Consider the following 20,510-nt stretch of genomic DNA (forward strand, 5'->3'; position numbering starts at 1 on the left):
GCATACAGTCTGCTAAATTACCAGTTTCAACTCTAACTCCTTAGTGGCCAGAAAACGGAGTAAGTTGGAAGACAGTAAAATCTGAAGTCTGGCACCAGGGATCAAGTGCCAGTTCCTCAACTTTACAGATGCAGTGGGTTGAATAGTCTCCAAAAGATATGTCTATGTCCTAACTCCCAGGACATGTGAAAGTGACCTTATTTGGGAAAAGGGCCTTTGCAGATGTGATTTAGGACCTCCAGATGAGATGATCTTGGATTATCCCCGTGGACTCTAAATTCAATGTTCAGTGTCCTAAAAACACACAGAGAAGTGGCACAGGCACAGGAGAAGGCCATTAGAAGACAGGCCGAGATTGGAGTCATGCAACAAGAAGCCACGGACCGCCTGGAACCATTAGAAGCTGAAGAAGCAAAGCATTCTCCCCTATAGCCTTCAAAAGGTGCAGGGCTCTGCCAACAGCTTGATTTTGGAATTCTTGCCTCTAGAACAGTTAAAGAATAAAATTCTGTTGCTTGACACGAGCAAGTTTGTGGTGTCAGTTTCTTCATCTGGAAAATGGGGCATATATCCTAACCACAATCTTATTTCCTGAAGTATAAAATGGAATAACAGCAGTTTCCAGGCACGAGCAGACACTAAAAATGGCAAACATTTATTGAGAGCGTTCCATGCTAAGCGCTTTGCACGTATAACTTAATTATTTCTATTTTATTGATCAGGAAGCCAAAGCTCATAAAAACTGTAATTTTCCCAGAGCCACACAGCTAGCAAGGGAAAAAAACGGGATTACAATTCAAATCGACTCACAAGATACCCCTTTTATCCTCCACGCTGGACTGCTGAGGAATATGCAAATTAACACACTTTAGAAACTTTAGCTACTTCAATATTTGTTCAGGCTACGGGATGCAGGCCTCTTATTAACCGCGCCAGCCAAGTCTCTCCCTCAGCAGCCTGTTCTGCCTCGCAGGAGCTCTCCCTCTCTTTCCAGCACGGAAGCCACAGGGTTAATGACGTCATTTCCCGTGGCCGTTGTCGCGTCCTCTGCCCGACGGATTCTTTCAAGGGCCAAAATCTTCGCGCCTCAAGAGGAGGCATAACAGCAGCGGACCAATAGAAATTCCGAATTTTTGTACTGTCTGGTAAGCTCCACCTCTTAGTCCCTGATCCGCCGCGGAAGATGAAAAAAAGCGGCCCGAGGGCGGAGCAAGGCAAGGAAGCGGAAGCGGAAGCGGAGAGGCGGTCGGGATCCGCTGCGCGAGCTGTCTCTGTCCCACGTGTGCGGTGAGTGTGGCAGGCTCAGCGGTCGCTCTTGGGAGGGGTTCGCACCCTGCCGGGCGCTGGAAGTCGGGAAGGTCTCTCGGGGCTGTTGTCCACTGGGCAGTCTCCTCTGGCCTCTTTCTGGGCTAGGAGTTTGGGACTGACTGGAGCCTGGCAAGAAGGGCGGGACTCCGACCTCTCTCCCACCACGTTGCCCCGCGTGCCGGGTTAGATTGGACTAGCTTCACTGTAGAATCCCAGCCCGTGCTCGGCCTGATCAGCCTGTCTGTGCTGCTTCACAAACACCAACTCCAGTGCTAGGTGGTGTGCCTGAATGTACGCAGATTATAAGTGCTGGGAGGAAACGAACTGGATGCTGAGTTGGGAGATAGTGGAGGCTGAAGAAGTGATCTTTAAGCGGAGATCTGGAAGCTCAGGGAGTACTTCAAGCAGAGGCGATAATGGGCTAAGTTCCTGAGATGGGAGCTAGGAAAGAGTATAGTTGGAGTACAAGATAAAGTTAGCCGGATAGAGTGGAACTAGGTTCTGTAAGGCCTTGAAGGTCACGATGGGGAATTTTTTTTTCTGTACAATAGGAAAACATTTCCGTTCCTATTACCATGTGTAGAAAACATTGAAGACTTATAAGCAAGTGAGAATCATGAATAGGCCCTGGTTCTCTTTAGAAAATGTATTACATTTGGAAGCTCAAGACATTGTATTGGTAATAGTTTGCATTAGGGTGGTGACTTAAGGGGCATTTAAGAGAACTAACTTACGGTTCAGCGTGGTAGAGTAGAGAGGAAAATGTCAAGGGTAACTCAGATTTCTTACTTGAGCAGTAAAGTAGATGATGTGCCATTGGCTGAGATGGAGGACGATAGGGCAGGGAAAAATAGTATATTGTTGTTTGTGGGGCAAACAACAATAACATAAAGAACAACATAGAGAATTATGTTTTGGACATATTAAGGGTAAGGTTCCTGGTAGACACATAATTAGAGGTATCAGATAAGCAGTTATACACAAGTTTGGACCCCAAGGAGAAGTTCATAATGGAGACATGATTTGGGAGTACTCAGCATAAAAAGCCAGGAGATTGGATGAGACCACCTAGGGAGAAGTGTGGAGAGAGAAGGGAAGTTCCCTAGGACAAAGATTTGAGGAATGCTAACATGTAGAGGTTGGTCTATAAGAAAATGTCATTTAAACTGAATTTGAAGGATGGGTAGAAATTGTGTTGGTAGAGAGAATGGCTTTAAACTTCACTATTCTGATAAGAATAGTGGCTCCTGTGTGGTGGTGATGAGTGGGGTGAATTAAGACCACATTTTGAATGGCTGTGAATGCCTGAGTTGGAACTTTTTCCTGAAGGCAGTGGGAAAGCTTTGAAGCTATTGGAGCGTGGAAATGACATGAAATAGGTGTGCTACCGGAAGGTTAATCAGGCAGCGGAAAGTGGATCAAAGCAGATAGGATCTAAACAAAACTGAGCAAGAGGTAGCAGGAGCCTGAATGGGGTAATAGAGGGAAAGGAAAAAGGGGGGCGAATTCCAAGAGACACTATTGAATGTGATGATTCATTACGAAGGTACAGGGTTCCCAAGCAAAGCAAACTGCATTTTGCCCAGTGCAAAAAGCAAGACTCAAAAAGTTACATATTGTATGATTCCATGTATAAGAATGCCATTCTGGAAAAGACAAAACAGAAGTGAAAACCTAATCATTGGCAGTCAGGAAAGAGGGAAGGAGTTGAATACAAAGGAGCTGTACCAGGGGACTTTTTAGAGTGACAGGACTTTTCTGTAAGATACTGTGGTAGTGGATGCATGAGTCTTAGCCATTTGTTGAAGCCCGTGGAATTATACACCAGAAAGAGTAAACTTGACTATATGCACATTTAATAAATCTGCCAGCATTTCTGGGGATGGAATGCAGACTGTGACAAATTAGTTAAACTATACTATAAACATGTAACTTCACTAAAGAGGGTGAGGGGCCGAAGGGCTGATCTAAGTAGCTTTTTTTTTTTTTTTTTTGGCCTGCAGCAGTAATTGCTGCAGGCAGAATACACTGACTTCAATGCTAAAGTTAGCAAGTAAAACTTAAGAGGAGGTAGGATGTATACATATTCTCCAAACATCTTGTCTGAAATGTTTATTAATTGCTATGGTAGTTTAACATTTGAAATAGAGTCTCACTCTGTTTCCCAGGCTGGAGTGTAGTGGCACAATCTCAGCTCGCTGCAGCCTCTGCCTCCTGGGTTCAGGTGATTTTCCTGCCTCAGCCCCCTGAGTAGCTGGGATTACATGTGTGCACCACCACCATGCCCAGCTAAATTTTGTATTTTTAGTAGAGATGGGGTTTGGTCTTGAACTGCTGACCTCAGGTAATCCACCTGCCTCAGCCTTCCAAAGTGCTGGGATTACAGGTGTGAGCCACCATGCAAGCCTCTAAGTAACTTTGGAAAAGTATTTTGAATGGATACAAAAAAGAATTGTACATCAACACTGTACTGTCATTGTAAATTTATTTCTCATGGGGTACAGGTTAGCAATTCTGAAACTATGCATGTATAGTAGGGTGGAACATGTGTATAAATAAATTGTAGATGGTGGGAAGCAGGTTGCTCACTGTCAGAGAAAGAAGTTACAAATGAGCAAGAGGAGATGCCTAGAGGAAAATATGCGGTGCTTGATTAGATTTGGAAACATCAGTATGAGCTTCGTGTTATTTTAATAGATATAAAAATAAATATAGGTATGTGCATATGCATAAGTTAATATACATATATGTGTTTCCTGAATCTGTCTGCTGAAAGGACATAGAAACAGGGACACCTCAGTGACAACAAGTGCGCCTAGCACTCAGATCTTGGTTTTTAAATACCATTCTTAATGAAAGGAACCAGGATTCCTTGGAGAAGTGGCTGATTTCAGGGCTAGGTTAAGGAAAATACAGAATGAACCTGGAGCTAGTGCCAGGAAATAAGGGTGTGCTTTAAAAAACAAAACAAAACAGTTGGGCCATGTCAAAAGGACACAGAAGCAACCTGAAAAACTTCCCACTGGCTGGAGCTAGAATTATTTGAGCAACAAAATAACAATGGTATTGGATTATAACCAAGGAATGAAATGAATATCTGAGACTATATGATACAAGTAAATAGATGGAAAAGATGGGACAAGTCTTCCCTGCAGAAAAGTTGAGAATAACAAAGTAATAAGAGAAATAGAAGATCACCATTTAAATGCAGTAATTGCTGCAGGCGAAATCCACCGACAAATGCTAAAGTTAGCAGGTAAAACTTAGGAGGACATAGGATGTCTACATATTCTCCAAACATCTTGTCTAAAATGTTTATTAATTGCTGTGGTAGTTTAACATATGCCTGGATTCTTTAGTACCCCTCCTTCTGGGAAGTGGAGCTTAATTTTCCTCTGACTTTGGGCTGGACTTGGTGGCTTGGATCTAATACAGATGGAAAGGTTAAAGTGGCAACTTTACAGTGGAGAAACCTGGAAAACACTACTTTGACCAAGTGAACACGGTTAACATAAACAGTAATGAGTCATGTTAATGTCATGTACCTCTTGATAGAGTACTACCAGAAGAAAGCTTGACCTCTGGTAGTCTTCCAAAAAATGTGTAGCCTTAGCCTAATCATGAGAAAACATCAGGCAAACCCCAAATGAGGAATATTCTACAAAATACGAAGGAGACTTGATGGCCAGATTCAGTGTATCCTGGTACAGAAAGAGGATGTTAGTGGAAAAACTGGTAAACTCCAACTCAACTCTGTAGCTTAGTTAATTGTATGTTAACATTAGGGGAAGCTGGGGAAAGGGTATATGTGAACTGTGTATCTTTTCAACTCTCTTGTAAAGCTAAAATTATTTCAATATAAAAATTAGAACAAACATACAGAGAAAACATGTAAATGAATGGATTCTTAGAAAACTACAGGTGTAGAAGAGCTGAGAGATGCAGGTATGGTTATGATGGCCATAGCCAAGTAATAATGTGACCCTTCAGTTCTAAATGCCCTGAGGAAGCTGAGTAATTCAGGGGCTGTCCATTTTTCAAAATCATTAGAAAAGTCTAGATGAGGACAGCACTTTCCAGAGTACTCCTTGGAACTCTGCTGTTCCCTTGTGATGTTCCAGGAAAAAGTGGTTCAACTGGAGTTGGAAAATCCTGCATCCTTTAGCCTTTGCTTGACAATTGATTGTATATATTAGCAAATTAAAGAATCTGAAAAGCCTTTTCTTACGGGCTGATTCTTGTCATTTAACTTACTGTTTCCCAAATATGTTTTATCCCAGAACCCTTCTTTTCTCTTATGGTAATATCCTGAGAAATTAGTTCTTGAATGGGCAATTCTAATCTAGAAATATCTGGTGTTGTCTAGGGATCCCTAACATCTGTAGTTTACAGTCAGCTTTCAAATGAGTTGATCGTCCAACTTTGGAAAGTGGAGAAATGAGCCAAATGGCTTTCTCTCTTGATCTGTTCTGCTGCTTTCAGGGACTTTGGGTAGGTGATGGGTTATAACTTGTTTATCCTGTGCACCATGGTGTCTCAGTAGCCTATAAAGCGCCTATTAGACAGATTCCTTTCAATGAAATATTAACCGTTTCAACATCTTATTTTGGAGTTCACTGCCAATTACTTGGCTGCGTCTAAAACAATCACAAATTAAACACTGGATGCTAATCTTTGTTTTAGCTGTGTTGGATTGCATAGGAATCTTTCAGATAATCCTTTATTTTCTTATATTAAATGCATGTAGTGGTACATGCAGCCTATTTATTCCTGGCTTTTTAGGCTCCAAGAAATCAAGCGATAATTTTGTCAGTTATTCATCCCCTAGTCTTCCCAGGTTACAAAATGCAAACTCTGATGCTTATTATACTTAGTGTCAATAGTGGTCTATTTTTAGCCAGTACTATTGTGGAAGTGAAGTGATGCCTCCAGAGATATCAAACACTGGCCAGGGTGTGTGTTGTTCTTAGTTTTTTTATTGATACCTTGTTCATTTTCAGTTTTAAAGTTTGAGTCAGTGATTGCAAAATTGCTGGATTTAAGTAGTTGTCCATTCTATATCTGACTGATTTGTATTGTATTTGTAGACTGAAGGACTAAATGTGGCAATGACTATGAAACAGCTCTTATTTGATGAAGAGAACTGCAGTGATTGTTTTTGGTTTTGGTTTTAGTTTTCCAGAGTTGCTACGATGGAAGTCAAAGGGAAAAAGCAATTCACAGGAAAGAGTACAAAGACAGCACAAGAAAAAAACAGATTTCATAAAAATAGTGGTAAGATATGCTTCCCATGTGGGTGTTTGGCTATTATAATTGGGGGATGGGAGGGCATGTAGTAAATTTCAATCTGTATTCATTAGCTAGGATTAGGATTAAAATAGTAGGAAGAAGTATGTGTTATTGTGTATGAGTTAACATGTTGCTCATGACATTTAGACCCTTAAGAAATTGCAAGAATGATTGAGGAATGCCTTATTCATGAAAGACTCCTTATCTCAGTTGTTGCTGCTGTTGCCTCATTTTATTCACACTAGTTCACCATATATTTTATTTTAACATTTGATAAACTAGGACTATTTAATACATACTGCTCATAAGCCAAATACTTTTAGGTTCAGAATTTATAATGGTGATGTCTTTATTATTCCATCAGGTGTCAGTATTGTAAAACAGAAAAGTCAAGGAACTATACAAATGATTAATGTTTCCTTAATGTTAGCCATTACTGTTTGCATCTCATTTGTTAGGTACTAATTTGTAAGCCTTCTTGATCAAAAGTTTTTGTTAAATAATTTTAATATAGGCTTTAAAATTTTCTTAAAACTAGAAAATTTTAAAATTAACATTTTAGATGTCCTTATGATATACTTTCCAAATTTCAAGAATGTTCAAGAAGTCATTTCTTAAGACTTCTTTTGTTATTGAACTCTTGAAAATTCTGTGTAGACCATCATTAAAGCAGAATACAAAGGTATATAAATAATAGCTCTGCTGTATGCTTAAAACTAGAGAAACATACCAAACTGACATCAGTGTTTATCTTTAGTGGTAGAATCATGGGTAGCTTTTATTTTACATTTCTCTACTCTCTAGGTGGTTTTATAATCAAGGAAAGAATTTTTTATTTTTGTTTTGATTGTTTAAATCCAGTTCTACTCAAAAGGCTCTATGTTGCATATTTGAGAGTAAGACATGGTATTAGGATTAAAAAGTATAATTTTCTGTAATGAATATAATCCAATAGATAAAAGAGATTTGGGCCCAGAATCATTGAACTTATAATTATTATTGTCACTAGATTCTGGTTCTTCAAAGACATTTCCAACAAGGAAAGTTGCTAAAGAAGGTGGACCTAAAGTCACATCTAGGAACTTTGAGAAAAGTATCACAAAACTTGGGAAAAAGGGTGTGAAGCAGTTCAAGAATAAGCAGCAAGGGGACAAATCACCAAAGAACAAATTCCAGCAGGCAAATAAATTCAACAAGAAGAGAAAATTCCAGCCAGATGGTAAAAGCGATGGTAAGTACTGATTCCTTCATGCCTGAACTAGCGCCTGAACGATTGTGCACAGGGACTCTGGAGGTGTGTTAGAAACCTCACATTCTTATTCCTTGGCAGGTAACATTTTGGGACAGGTAGATGGCTTAAATAAACAACAAAGCATCTTTCATGCTCACAATTTTCCTCTGGTGCTTAGAGTTTCTTATTTGTTAGCCCTTTTCTGAATTACCGTAGCCATGGAGTTAAGTTGAATTATAATGGCTTTATACAGTGGAACCTCAATAAAACATTTCTTTTTATAAGCTAAAATTTATTCATTCATCGAACGAGTATTTGAGTTTTCTATGCATTGTACCAGGAGATAGGGCAAAACACACACACACACACGCACACACACAAAAATAATCAGTAAGGATACAGGCCCCAACTAATCATAGAATCTGGCTTTAAAGAATCAGTCTGTCCCCAGTTAAGTGTCAGCCGTGGTTAAGGATGCTTTGGTGAGTAAGAAACATACAGACCCTGCCTTCACAGAGCTTAGGCCAGTCTGATACAATAAACCCATCTGATGGCGCAGATCCATAGTAGTTCCAGAGAAGGTGTTGTGCACACATGACAGATTTGATTTTAATTGGTTCAGGACAAGTTGCTCACTGATTGGAAGTATTGGCAGGTCTCGTGCTTGTCTGTTGAAACAAACTGCCCATCTCTGTCAACGATGTTCAGTGGGTCATTTCTAACCCAGAGCTTTGCTCTCTATTTTATAACATTCCGCTGTCGTGCTTTGTCCTGCATTGATCTCAAACAAGCAGTTTCCAGGTTATGTGGATTGTCATATCATTACTTTCTTTGCAACCTCCTGAGAATTTTTCTAGTGCCTTTTATTCTCTTTTTCTCCAGCACAGCGTGTCTTAACACTGCTCCTTTGTTGCCAGCTGAGACCACTGGGGATGGTTTTCTCAGTGCCATCCCCTCGTCCTGGTGCTTGCTTTTTACCCTGCCCAAGGGCTGCTTACCAGAGGGACCGCAGCCTTAAGACAAGGAGGTAGGGAGAGAGGAAGGAGGGGAAATGCCGTCGTTTCCCACTAGGGCTGCAGGGCCTCTTCATGCTCCAGTCTTGATCTTCGCTTGTCATTTTTTCTTCCTCCTTCATCTTCCTCCTCCCCAGTTGCCAGCAGTTTCTCTTCCAGCTCTCTTTTCTACTTTCTCTTTCCTAGCCTCTCCACTAGATCCCAAATCTTTCTTTCTCTACTGGAGTTTTGATGCCTGCATTTTAAACACGTATACATTAATTTCTCACATTGATATGAGGAAAGTTATGATTTCTTTGGCTATGGGAGATATGTTCCTGATATCTCAAAATGGGACTCTTGATTTCATTTTCTCATATTTTTGTATCAGTAACTAGACTGATAAAATAACATGAGAGATTGGTTACTAGAGAACCCCCACATTGATAAATGTACTGCAGCCTAGCATGACATATGTCAAGGGTACCCAAATCTTTATGGAATTAAATTAGCCCTGGATCAGTTCCTATCCGCTATTGTATAGTAGAGGATACCATATTAATATAATGGTAAATATGCCCTCTGTTGCCTATAATCTTTTGTATTACCAGACAGGGAATATATAAGTAAACAATAAAGGAATAATAAATACATTGTAGTATATTGGATAGCCATTAAAAATTATGTTCTTGAGGAATGTTAATTTCATGAGCAAACATAATCTAATCATATTGAGTGAAGGCAGATTCTGAATTTTTTTCTTTTTTGAGGGTCTCACTTTGTTGCCCAGACTGTGAAGTGCAATGGCGTGATGATGGCTCGCTGCATCCTCAACCTCCTGGACTCAAGTGATCCTCCTGCCTCAGCCTCCCAAGTAGCTGGGACTGCAGGCATGTACCACCACACCCGGCTAATTTTTTAATTTAATTTTTTGTGGAGACGGGGTCTCACTATTTCGCCCAGGCTGATCTCAATCTCCTGGCCTCAAATGATTCTTCTTCCTCAGCCTTCCAAAGTGCTAGGATTATAGGCGTGAGCCACTGCACCTGGCCACTTTTTGAGTTTTTAAAGATTAAAACATGTATGGAGAAAAAGCAAGAGGAAAATTATCAGTGGCTATAGCTAGGTTTTGGTTTTACAGGGTTTTTCTTTTCTTTTTTTTTTTTTTTTTTGCATTTTTCCCAGTTTTTTATAGAGACAGGGAGATAGTTAGAAGTGACTAATTCCCCCAAAAGATTCTGTGCCAGATACTCATGTAAATAATACCCATTTTAGTAAGTTGTTCTTTGTTTGGCATCATTAGTTCAATTGGTAAGTTACTTGGATTTTGAAGACAAAAAAGTGGTAATAGAAAGATATTCGACTTTTATAGTATCACTCTGTTTGTGGCGAACTTGGAAATTTTGGTTGTTCATTGTCATGACTAAGACAGCAGAGGGTTGTTTCTAGGTTTGAGTCCTAATTCTACCATTGCAGGTTGTGTGGCCTCAGATAGAGAGCTCAACTGCTTTGTTCTTTTTCCCCACCATGGAAGAGAGGGTAATATTAATACCTACCTCTTGGAGTTGTTGTAAGAAATAAGTGACTTAATATACAGCAGCACTCAGAACAGTGAATTTTCGAAGTTGTTTTTCTTGTTTTCATTTGGGCTAATTTTTGTTTTCATTGGAAGTTAATTATACCTAAAGTCCAATGATCTTAATCTTAAAAAGTAGAATTTTATTTCACAATTGAAAAAGATATTTAAAATATTTTAGTTACTTTTGTAATTCTTTTAGTGTCCTTTTCTCTTAATAGGTATCCTGTTAGAAGAATTAATGAAGATTTAAATTTAACCAAATGTAAAAAGTACAAACTGCTCAGAAAGCAAAGTAAAGTATATATGGGGGATGGTATGTTCCCCTTTTTAGCTTCCAGAATGAGCATTGATCCTGATTAGTGATTGCCCTTTTTACCTAATTTGTATTGGTTTATGACACTTAGAATGTTAAATGTAATTGAAAATAATTTCTATAATAACTAGAATCAGCAGCCAAGAAGCCCAAATGGGATGACTTCAAAAAGAAGAAGAAAGAACTGAAGCAAAGCAGACAACTCAGTGATAAAACCAACTATGACATTGTTGTTCGGGCAAAGCAGATTTGGGAGATTTTAAGAAGGTAATTCTACCTAAAGATGCCTTTGTTAGTCCCTTTGCAACAGTAGAGAAGTCAGTGTACCTTGTAAATAGTGAGATGTCCTAAAATAAATGACATAGCACTTGGGTTATTGAGGGGGTCCTCATGACACCCCATTAGAGACATCAGTACTTGGAAGTCTGCCCGTCACAGAAGTGTGTAGAATCATTATGATGGCATCGGATATGCTTATGAAAATGTATGAGGTTGAAATAAATTTGACATTCTTCCTGAGAGATTTCTGAGAAAATGAAGGACAATTTCTTATCAGCTAGATTTTGAGATACTTCAGTATTTGTTATCTTAGATTTGTTTTATTATTTTTTTTACTTCTGAAGTTCTGGCTGTTAAGATTTGGATTGATACCTAAAATTATACCTTTTGAAATGAGTTTCTGCCTTTGAGAAAATTACTTTTGTCTGGCTGCTCTGGAATAGTAGTTTTAATGGCAGAGGTTTGCTGCCTTAGAAAAGAAAATCATGCTGAACTTGGAGAACATATACTGGTACAGTTTTTAATTTTGTGTGTTTAAAATAACTTCTTTATTTCAACTGTGTTTCCTTCCTCTCCTCATTTGTAGAAAAGACTGTGACAAAGAAAAAAGAGTAAAGTTAATGAGTGATTTGCAGAAGTTGATTCAAGGGAAAATTAAAACTGTAAGTAGCATATACTCATTGTTGCAATTTTAAACAGTTGAAGTTGCCTCACTCTCAGGAGTAGCTGACCATTCATGACAGATGATCTTGTCATTGTTTCCAGTGTATTTGGCCAAAAGTTTTAAATATCTTCCATAACACTAAACTACATAAAAATTTAAAAGTGAGGGACCTTACTGCTAGGGAGTTTTGAAAAGATTATCAGTCTTTTCAGTCATTTTAAAATAATTCTTAAAATAAGCCAGTGTTCCCTTAAAGTTATCTTGAGAAGTTTATTAGTTCAGTAGTATTTTATAAATGTGTTGTTCTAAACTCCATATAATTTAGTATGTTCTCAATTGCCAACTTTTTTATATTTGTGATGTGAACATATTACTTCATTCTTTTCCTCCATGCTTTTGTAAACATCATGCGAAGATCTTTAACTAAAATATAATCATTTGAGAATTCTAAAGTAGTTTTCATTGTTGCTGCTTAATCCTGTTTTGTAATAAATTTCCTGTGACTCTTGTGTATTTGGATTAATACATAATGGCTTGGAAGACAACAGATTCTCATAGTTTTACGGCACCTGGAGGGGCAGCCTTTGTCAAGTCAGATGCATAGGTCTAACCAGATGCTATATTACAGTTTGAAGGAAAGTAGCAAGTCATCAGCTGCTGCTTTCTTATAAATTCAGCAGGATCTTTTTACGATAGGACTGCCCCCTCAGCTCCGACAATTTATAAATATTTCACTCAGGATTCTTTCTCAACTACCCTGAGGTCACAGCTGTATGACCATGGTCTTAGAAGTGAGTTTGGTATTCAAATCCTGGCTGGGCTGCTTAAAATATGTGTGCCTTTAAACAATAACAATAACTTATTTATTGATTATTTACTATAGGCTAGGAATTGTGTTAACCAGCACATGCATTGTGTCGTTTACTGTATGTCATCATCCGTGTTGTATATTTGATGTATCTGGGACTCAGAGAAGTAAGATTCTTCCTCGGGGTAATAGAGATAGCGAGTTCCTTCTCATAACCTTACTTCCCTCATCTGTAAAGTGGGAATAGTAACAGCTCATTCTTATTGTTGCTTTGAGTTATAAATAAGAACACTATGTTTAAGGCATTTATGTTGATTATATAATAGGTGCTCAATATATGCACAAAAACAGCCTTATTTTTTTAAGAGATCCTTCAGAGATGTCTTACAAATCTTGAAATTTATGACTTTGATGGAAGTATACACTCACCTGATTTGTTGGAATTCAAAAACTTTAGAGTGAGCAACAAATAAGCACTTTTGAAGTAGACTGGTACTGTAGCGTAGTACAAATAATTGTGCATGATGGGTGATTAGTGGAGGGCGCTCTGGAAAATTGATCAGTGGGTCCTTCCAACAGTCATGAGGAGGAATGGGTTAGAGAATCAGATTCAAAACACAACAACTCTTCTAGAGATATAACTGGATATATGTGCAGGAATTATAATGAAATGTGACAAATGGATGATTAACTTATTATATAATTGCCAGTGTTTATGGATATAGTTGTATTTATTTCTTTAGGAAGGCTTTTAGATTGATCTTACAGGTATACTTCTGGTTGCCAAAGCCAAACATTCTTAGATCACTTATATAAAAATCATACAGTAATAGACCTTTTAAACAGAAATATTTCCCTTTTGGGGACGGTAACTTATCAAAGAAATGAGAAGTATAGTCTGTATAATCATCAGATGGTTTGGTTTGCTTTGGTTTTAATTACAATGAGAGGAGTCTTGCAAAATGGTTAAATTTATCCTTGCCTCAATGTCATTATTGTACCTATCAAATATGGTAGGCCTCAAAACAAAAGAATGATGTTTTGTATAATTAAAACAAGTAGTTCTCAGTAATCTAGGTTTGATTTTATTCATGAAGACTACCTTTTTTCTAACAAGAAATTCCAGAAGAGGTCACAATAAATGAATGAGAAACATAAGTCTCAAAAGAGAATTAGTCTAACTCAAACTTTTTCCTGCAGATTGCATTTGCACATGATTCAACTCGTGTGATCCAGTGTTACATTCAGTATGGTAATGAAGAACAGAGAAAACAGGCCTTTGAAGAATTGCGAGGTATTTATTACATACTAAAGATTATGTTATCATTTGCAATAAGTCACTTGTTTTCTCTTAAAATACCCAAGAGTGTCCTAGAAAACAATTTTTGTTTAGATGTGTCTTCTCCAGATCCTTTTTTGTTTTTATTTTTTTCTTGCCTGGGACAAATTTCCTCCCTTTGTTTCCAGAGAACTGAAATGAGATCTGAAGTCATTGTAATGTATTTTTGTTTTTCAGATGATTTGGTTGAGTTAAGTAAAGCCAAATATTCGAGAAATATTGTTAAGAAATTTCTCATGTATGGGTAAGTTGTTTTATGTATAAAATACATTTTTTCTTTGTCTTTTGAAGACATGGTTTCCAACTGTGCTCAGATGCGAGATGGGAAGTCTGTGGTCTTTATAAGTAATAGTAATGGCTCTCAGCAGATGCTTGTGTTGTTTTTAGAGAGTATCATCTTAAATACAATTATCGAAATTAATGTAAAATTATGGTACTGCCTTCATTCCTAAAAAGACACATGAGAGATGTCCTGCAAATCTGCTTGAAATTTATGACTTTGATGGAGGTATACCCTCACCTTCTGATTTGTTGGCATTCAAAAGTTTTAAAGACAGAGTGAGCAACAGATAAGCACTTTTGAAGTAGACTGGTATTGTAGCATAGTAAAAATAATTTTACATGATGGATGATTTGTGAATGTTTATCTTGAACCTCTGGAAGAAGAGAAATAGAATAATTAACTTATAATTAGCCACCAGTATTAAGAGGGTAGAGACTGGGGAGGGACAGGTGAGTAAACTGATAGAGGGTCAGTGGGTTAGAAAATGTCAACATGGGAGAATTCCCTAAATTAAGTGGAATTAGTACTTGTCTTGACCAATCTTTTTGAGTGTATTAATGTGCTAGAATATGATAATCAACAACAAAAAGTGTAATATATGCAGTTGACAAAATTTTCAAAAATGTATTCCTAGCTGTAGTTTCCAGCTGTTTGATTCTTTTAGGATATAGTTAAAATACTTGTGATTAAGTCCATCTTCAAAAAGAATCTTAGAATATGATTTTCTATTTCCTTGAATCTTTTACTTTTATCTTTTTTCCTGCCCTACTGTTTTTTTCGAGCAGAACAGTTTAATAGGAAATGACACTTATTGAGCATTTACTATGTGCTGGCCACAGCTTCTCAATGCATGCTAGCTCATTTACTCCTCAGAGTGACACAGATTGATGAGTTGGTCTTGGGAGAAGTAAGTTGTGTTTTATTGTCACCCAGCTTTCTCCTTCTATCATTTATTTTTCCATGATTGTGTTGCGTTTAGAAGTAAACCACAGATTGCAGAGATAATCAGAAGTTTTAAAGGCCACGTGAGGAAGATGCTGCGGCATGCGGAAGCATCAGCCATCGTGGAGTATGCATACAATGACAAAGCCATTTTGGAGCAGAGGAACATGCTGACGGAAGAGCTCTATGGGAACACGTTTCAGCTTTACAAGGTGACGTCTCCAGAAGTCTTTTTCTAGTACTTTTACTTTTTCGATATGCTCTTCCTTAACTTCCGGTGCCCTATATATCTTTTGAATGTATTTTTACTGTGGCTGGTTCTTTAAGAGACCATCTTATGCCCTTGATTTTCCCTCATGCTTTATTTTGTTTCTGGTATAGTGAGCAAGTTTCTCTTTCTCCAGAGCATTGGCTTTAAATCCCCTTCAATTCAAACTTTGTTCCTCTCCTGAGTGCTCTGTGTGTAGCACTTCAATACTTCTATTTTTACAGTCAGACTGAAGGAGAAGACTCCCAATAGTTACCAAAGTTGTGTGACCACCCCCAACCAGCTCTGGCTGAAGTGTATTGGGCTCTCTGTTGCTAGCTTCTCCTGTGTTTTTTCATGTGCATGCATTGCCCTTCTTCAGATTGTATCTGGAGATGAAGGGGAACAGAGAGACCTAACCCTGGATAGAGTACAGGGATTGAATCTGAGAATAGTTAGCAGTGGGACTAGCTAGTTAAAGAATCTATTTCAAACCTTGGAACATAAATGCACACATTTGTCTGAAGGGATATGGATTGATTCCCGGGTTGCCTCCATTAGCCAGGTTCGATTCTTGGGTTGAATTTGTTGCTGTACTAATTTTGTTAACAGTTCGTTATATTTAATAGGAATAGCCAACTAATTATAAAACATATGGTGGCAAGAATTTGTGAAGTGACTACTTGATCTCATAATTGGGCAAGAGCTAGGTGCTTGGCAAGTAACTGTTAGCTGGTTAACTTGGTTGGCCTGGCTCTTTAAATGCACTGATAGATACACAGACTGAGAATCAGCTAATCAGGTTACTCCACAAGGATATACAGCAGAGCTTTCATTATGTAAATATGGGAAATCTTAAATTTGTTAAAACTTACTTTAAAATGACTAATTACTTTTCTTTTTCCTGAAGTGAAAAAGTTGATTAAATTTAGAGGGGTTTGATTGTTTTGTTTTGTTGCAGTCAGCAGATCACCCAACTCTGGACAAAGTGTTAGAGGTACAGCCAGAAAAATTAGAGCTTATTATGGATGAAATGAAACAGATTCTAACTCCAATGGCCCAAAAGTAAGAAAGTTGTTTTTGTTTTGTTCTTAAGAAATGACATTCAAAGGAGGAAGGTTTTCCATAACTGTTGCCCAGAAGAGGTAGCTATTTCCTGCTTACAAGTATTAATCTGTCCTAAATAAGAGTGCAAAAGTGTTGGTTTGAAACCATTCTTGGTGCAAAAGGAGATTTCTTTTTCTGATATTGTACCCTATAAAATGATAACTAACATGCATTCGTGATTTATGAGCTTTTTTAAGCAATGAAACATTCTTTCCCCAAATAAAATGTTACATGGAAGCCATGTATACTAAACAGTTTCACAAATATAATCTGTTACTCAAATTTGGTTGTAGGCAAGGTACAGTGGCTCACGCCTATAATTCTAGCACTTTGGGGAACCAAGCTGGGAGAATCACTTGAGGCCAAGAGTTCAAGACCATCTGGGGCAATAGCAAGACCCCATCTCTACGAAAAAATAAGAAAATTAGCCAGGCTTTATGGCATGTGTGTATAGTCTTGGCTACTTGGGAGGCTGAGAGGCAGGAGGCTCACTGGAGCCCAGGAGGTCATGGCTGCAGTGAGCCATGGTTGTGCCACTGCATTCCAGCCTAGGCAACAGAGTGAGACCTTGCCTTAAAAAAATAAAAAAAAATTAAAAAATGGATTGTAAGACTTGGAAGCCTGTGTCTGTGCCCTTCATGGCATCTGTCCAGTAGTGGAGTGGCTGAGCATAGCCTTTGGGACCCGACTGCCTGGGTACGACTCCTGGTTCCCCACTCCCCCCACTATTACTAACTGCAATCTTTGGCACCTTAACCTCCCTGTGCCTCAATTACCATATTTGTAAAATTGGGATGATAATAATAGTACAGACTTCATAGGAATTTTATGAAGATTAAATGGGTTGGTTGTTCCAAAACACTCAGAACAGTGCTTTGCCCATAAAGGCAGTGTTAGTTTTTGCTGTCTACTTGGGTATCACCTGTGAACTTTGTAGGTCTTTTATGCCTGACCATCGGCCTCCACTGTACACCTGGATCCACCAAGTGTCACACTAGGGGGTTTGGATTAAGTAGGTGTTGTTGCAATTGCTGACAATGTTTGGTTCATTCAGGTTTTAATTCTGCTAAAATTATTTTGTGAAACAGACGGATTGTGAAGGGTGTTAACAGAAATAAAACAACTATTAAAAAAATACGTCCACATGTGGATTTCTAATCATTATGTCCAGTGCTGGGGGAAAAAATGTAGGTGTCCTTATTTAATAGAGCAGAGCATATTTCAAATGTTGATTTTATGTTTGCCGATTAAATACTAGAAATTTATACTCTGGTCTTGGTTGTAGATGGCACTAAATCAATTTTACCATCTAAATTTTTGTTTAAGTTTTAGTATTTCTGAAAAATACAGTCTATTTTATGACAAATTGTATTCAGTAAAACCATTTCACTTGTTTAGGTTACTTTAGGACTTCTGAGATTACCTGTCTTTGTATGACTGCAGTGCCAGATCTGTTGTGTCTTTTTGCTTTTTTTTCTGTTTTCAGGGAAGCTGTGATTAAGCACTCATTGGTGCATAAAGTATTCTTGGACTTTTTTACCTATGCACCCCCCAAACTCAGATCAGTAAGTTCTTGGTTTTTGTTTTTAAACTAAAACATGGAGGAGGGGCGGTGTAGAAATTTGAAAAACTGCTTTGATGTACGTTGTCTTTTGGAAATTTTAGAGTTGCTTCCTTATTTAGGGAAGATAATTTACTCAACTCCCTTTGAACACGTTTGCTAATTCCATTTAGGTTTTATTCCAGTAAACAATAGAATTGACCCTAGTTTTACTAATCATATTAAATTTTTATATCTTAATTATAATCCAGAGAGTATCCGCTGGCTAACCTAATCTGAAAATTAACTAACTCGTGGAGGAATATTCAGGCATTCGGATAGTTTTAAATTCAACTGTGCTAATACAAAAAAAAAATTAGCTGGCATTAAAAGGTTAGAGGAGGATACGTTTGTAAAACTAAATGGACCATGAAAACCTGGACTTTATATCATAGAAGAACAGAGTGAAGGTAAATTGCACTGCCCTTCAAGTCAGTCATGGGAATACAAATGAGAATTCATCATTTCGTTCCCTGAACTTTGCTCGCCTCATCATACAGTGAGCTCATTGTCCATTTGTCCTCATTTTCCAATCACAAGGGATAATGAAAATAATGAGACTGACTTAACAAATACGCCAGACTATACATTCATTGGAGTTTTGACCCTCTTAAAATTGGCATGCAAAATAATTTCCTGATGGTAGCCACCCACGTAAGCTTATGGTTTGATGACCATAGCAGCACCTTCTCTTTTGGAGATTTTTCTTATTTCCTGAAAAATACAGTATCCCACGGTTCTGAGGCAGGACTATATGCTCAGAAATGACACAATGATTCTTTGAATATATTCAGTGGTAGAAAGTATCTTTTTAGTGTTGAATGTTTCAGTAACAGCAAAAAATCATTTGGAACTTAGCATGCGTGTAAAGTAATGAGACAAATTGTCTTTTCTGGTATTGGGGGCATTTTCAAAAGAGACTTAAAAAAAAAAACCTTCGGGGAAAATGGAAGCATAATTGGAATATATGCATGGCTTTCCATCTGGGTAGCTCTGAAGAGATTCCTAAGTTCAGATATGTTAGTTGAAACTGCTCTTGAGAGTCATCTTGGGAAGGGATTGTTAGATACTTGAGGCTGAAATTGTTTGTTCCTTATTGATGAAATTAGGCACCTACCCTCTCTTTCGTGGCATGAGGCTTTGTATTTATTTAATGTACATTTTTAAATTGGGAGTAGACTAAAATGGAGCTCTGCACTTGTTAGTTGCCAGAACTCGTTTACATCCTACATGCTTAGACTTTGAAAATATAGGGCCAGGCACGGTGGCTCACGCCTGTAATCCCAGCACTTTGGGAACCCGAGGCGGGCAGATCACAAGATCAGTAGTTTGAGACCAGCCTGGCCAATATGGTGAAACCCCGTCTCTACTAAAATACAAAAATTAGCCGGGGGTGGTGGCAGGCACCTGTAGCCCCAGCTACTCCGGAGGCTGAGGCAGGAGAATTGCTTGAACCTGGGAGGCGGAGGTTGCAGTGAGCCAAGATGGCACCACTGCACTCCAGCCTGGGCAGCAGAGCGAGACTCCGTCTCCAAAAAAAAAAAAAAAAAAAAAAGAAAATGTAAATAAGAAATTATATACATGGAAAATGAAGGCTAAAGTTTAAATTAAGCTAAGCTACCTAGTGAGAAATTAAATGTTTTTTACTAAAGGGTCATTTTATCAGTGAGGTCTTAGTCTAAATATTAGTATAGACATTTTTCATGAGGAAATGTTATGTAAGCGTGTTTATGGTAAAGAATGTGATTTTTGGAGATAATCCAGTTATGAACTAAAAAGGGAAGCTTTTCAGTCAAAATGAGTGTTTTGATTCTGTTTATGGCGTACAGGTCTCTTTTGGGGAAGAGCATTTTCTTTATCTCGCTATTCTGTTAAAAGCTCCCTTCTTATCACCACCACCTCCTAGGCTTCTTTTTCTTGGAAAATTATTTAGAATATATTATACTACACATATAGCTTGACCTTTTTTTTAACAGACATTGGTAAAAGTCGGGTATTGTTTTTAATAGAAATTGTCTGCCAGCAGTATTTACTGCTCTTGATGGAAAAGAACACTTCTAGAAAGAGCTCGTGTTTCTGTTTGATTGTCTACAAAATGAAATTGTTTGCTACCTGGCACTCTCTTCCTTTCCTTCTCTCTGCATAACTGCCCCCTGTAGACAGACAGATAAAACAGCAGAAAGAAGAAAATAAAGCAAAGCCCTGTTCCTGACAGCATTTGTTCCCTAGGAAATGATTGAAGCCATCCGCGAAGCGGTGGTCTACCTGGCACACACACACGATGGCGCCAGAGTGGCCATGCACTGCCTGTGGCATGGCACGCCCAAGGTAAGTGTGACAGCACTTGCGCATTTAAACTGTACAAGTCAGGGCCGTGCTTTATCTGCAGGCTTGACTTAGCTGTCCTTAGACTTTTAACCCCCTTTGGTCTTTGCCCTGTTGTGCATAGCAGCATTATCTTCCAAAGGTTGTGCCTTAGAGCCTGATGGGAATGAGCCATCTTCTTTAGGCGTAGTGTTTCTTCTTTTC

General features: G+C 38.3%; 1 protein-coding gene across 1 annotated transcript in view; it reads left to right on the top strand.

The window, feature by feature from the left end:
- The first annotated feature begins 1,021 nt into the window (after positions 1–1,021).
- PUM3 (pumilio RNA binding family member 3) overlaps positions 1,022–20,510 on the top strand; it is a 39,824-nt gene continuing 20,335 nt past the window's right edge. The window contains exons 1-11 of the mRNA XM_009456263.4: positions 1,022–1,287; positions 6,483–6,582; positions 7,607–7,828; positions 10,844–10,979; positions 11,578–11,653; positions 13,664–13,757; positions 13,980–14,046; positions 15,065–15,239; positions 16,236–16,339; positions 17,868–17,946; positions 20,211–20,309. Of these exons, the coding sequence (XP_009454538.1) occupies positions 6,501–6,582; positions 7,607–7,828; positions 10,844–10,979; positions 11,578–11,653; positions 13,664–13,757; positions 13,980–14,046; positions 15,065–15,239; positions 16,236–16,339; positions 17,868–17,946; positions 20,211–20,309 (1,134 nt within the window). The 5' untranslated portion in view covers positions 1,022–1,287; positions 6,483–6,500. The remainder of the gene's footprint in view (positions 1,288–6,482; positions 6,583–7,606; positions 7,829–10,843; positions 10,980–11,577; positions 11,654–13,663; positions 13,758–13,979; positions 14,047–15,064; positions 15,240–16,235; positions 16,340–17,867; positions 17,947–20,210; positions 20,310–20,510) is intronic.

The sequence above is a fragment of the Pan troglodytes genome, chromosome 11 (genome assembly GCF_028858775.2).
Source record: "Pan troglodytes isolate AG18354 chromosome 11, NHGRI_mPanTro3-v2.0_pri, whole genome shotgun sequence".
Classification (NCBI taxonomy): Eukaryota; Metazoa; Chordata; class Mammalia; order Primates; family Hominidae; genus Pan; species Pan troglodytes.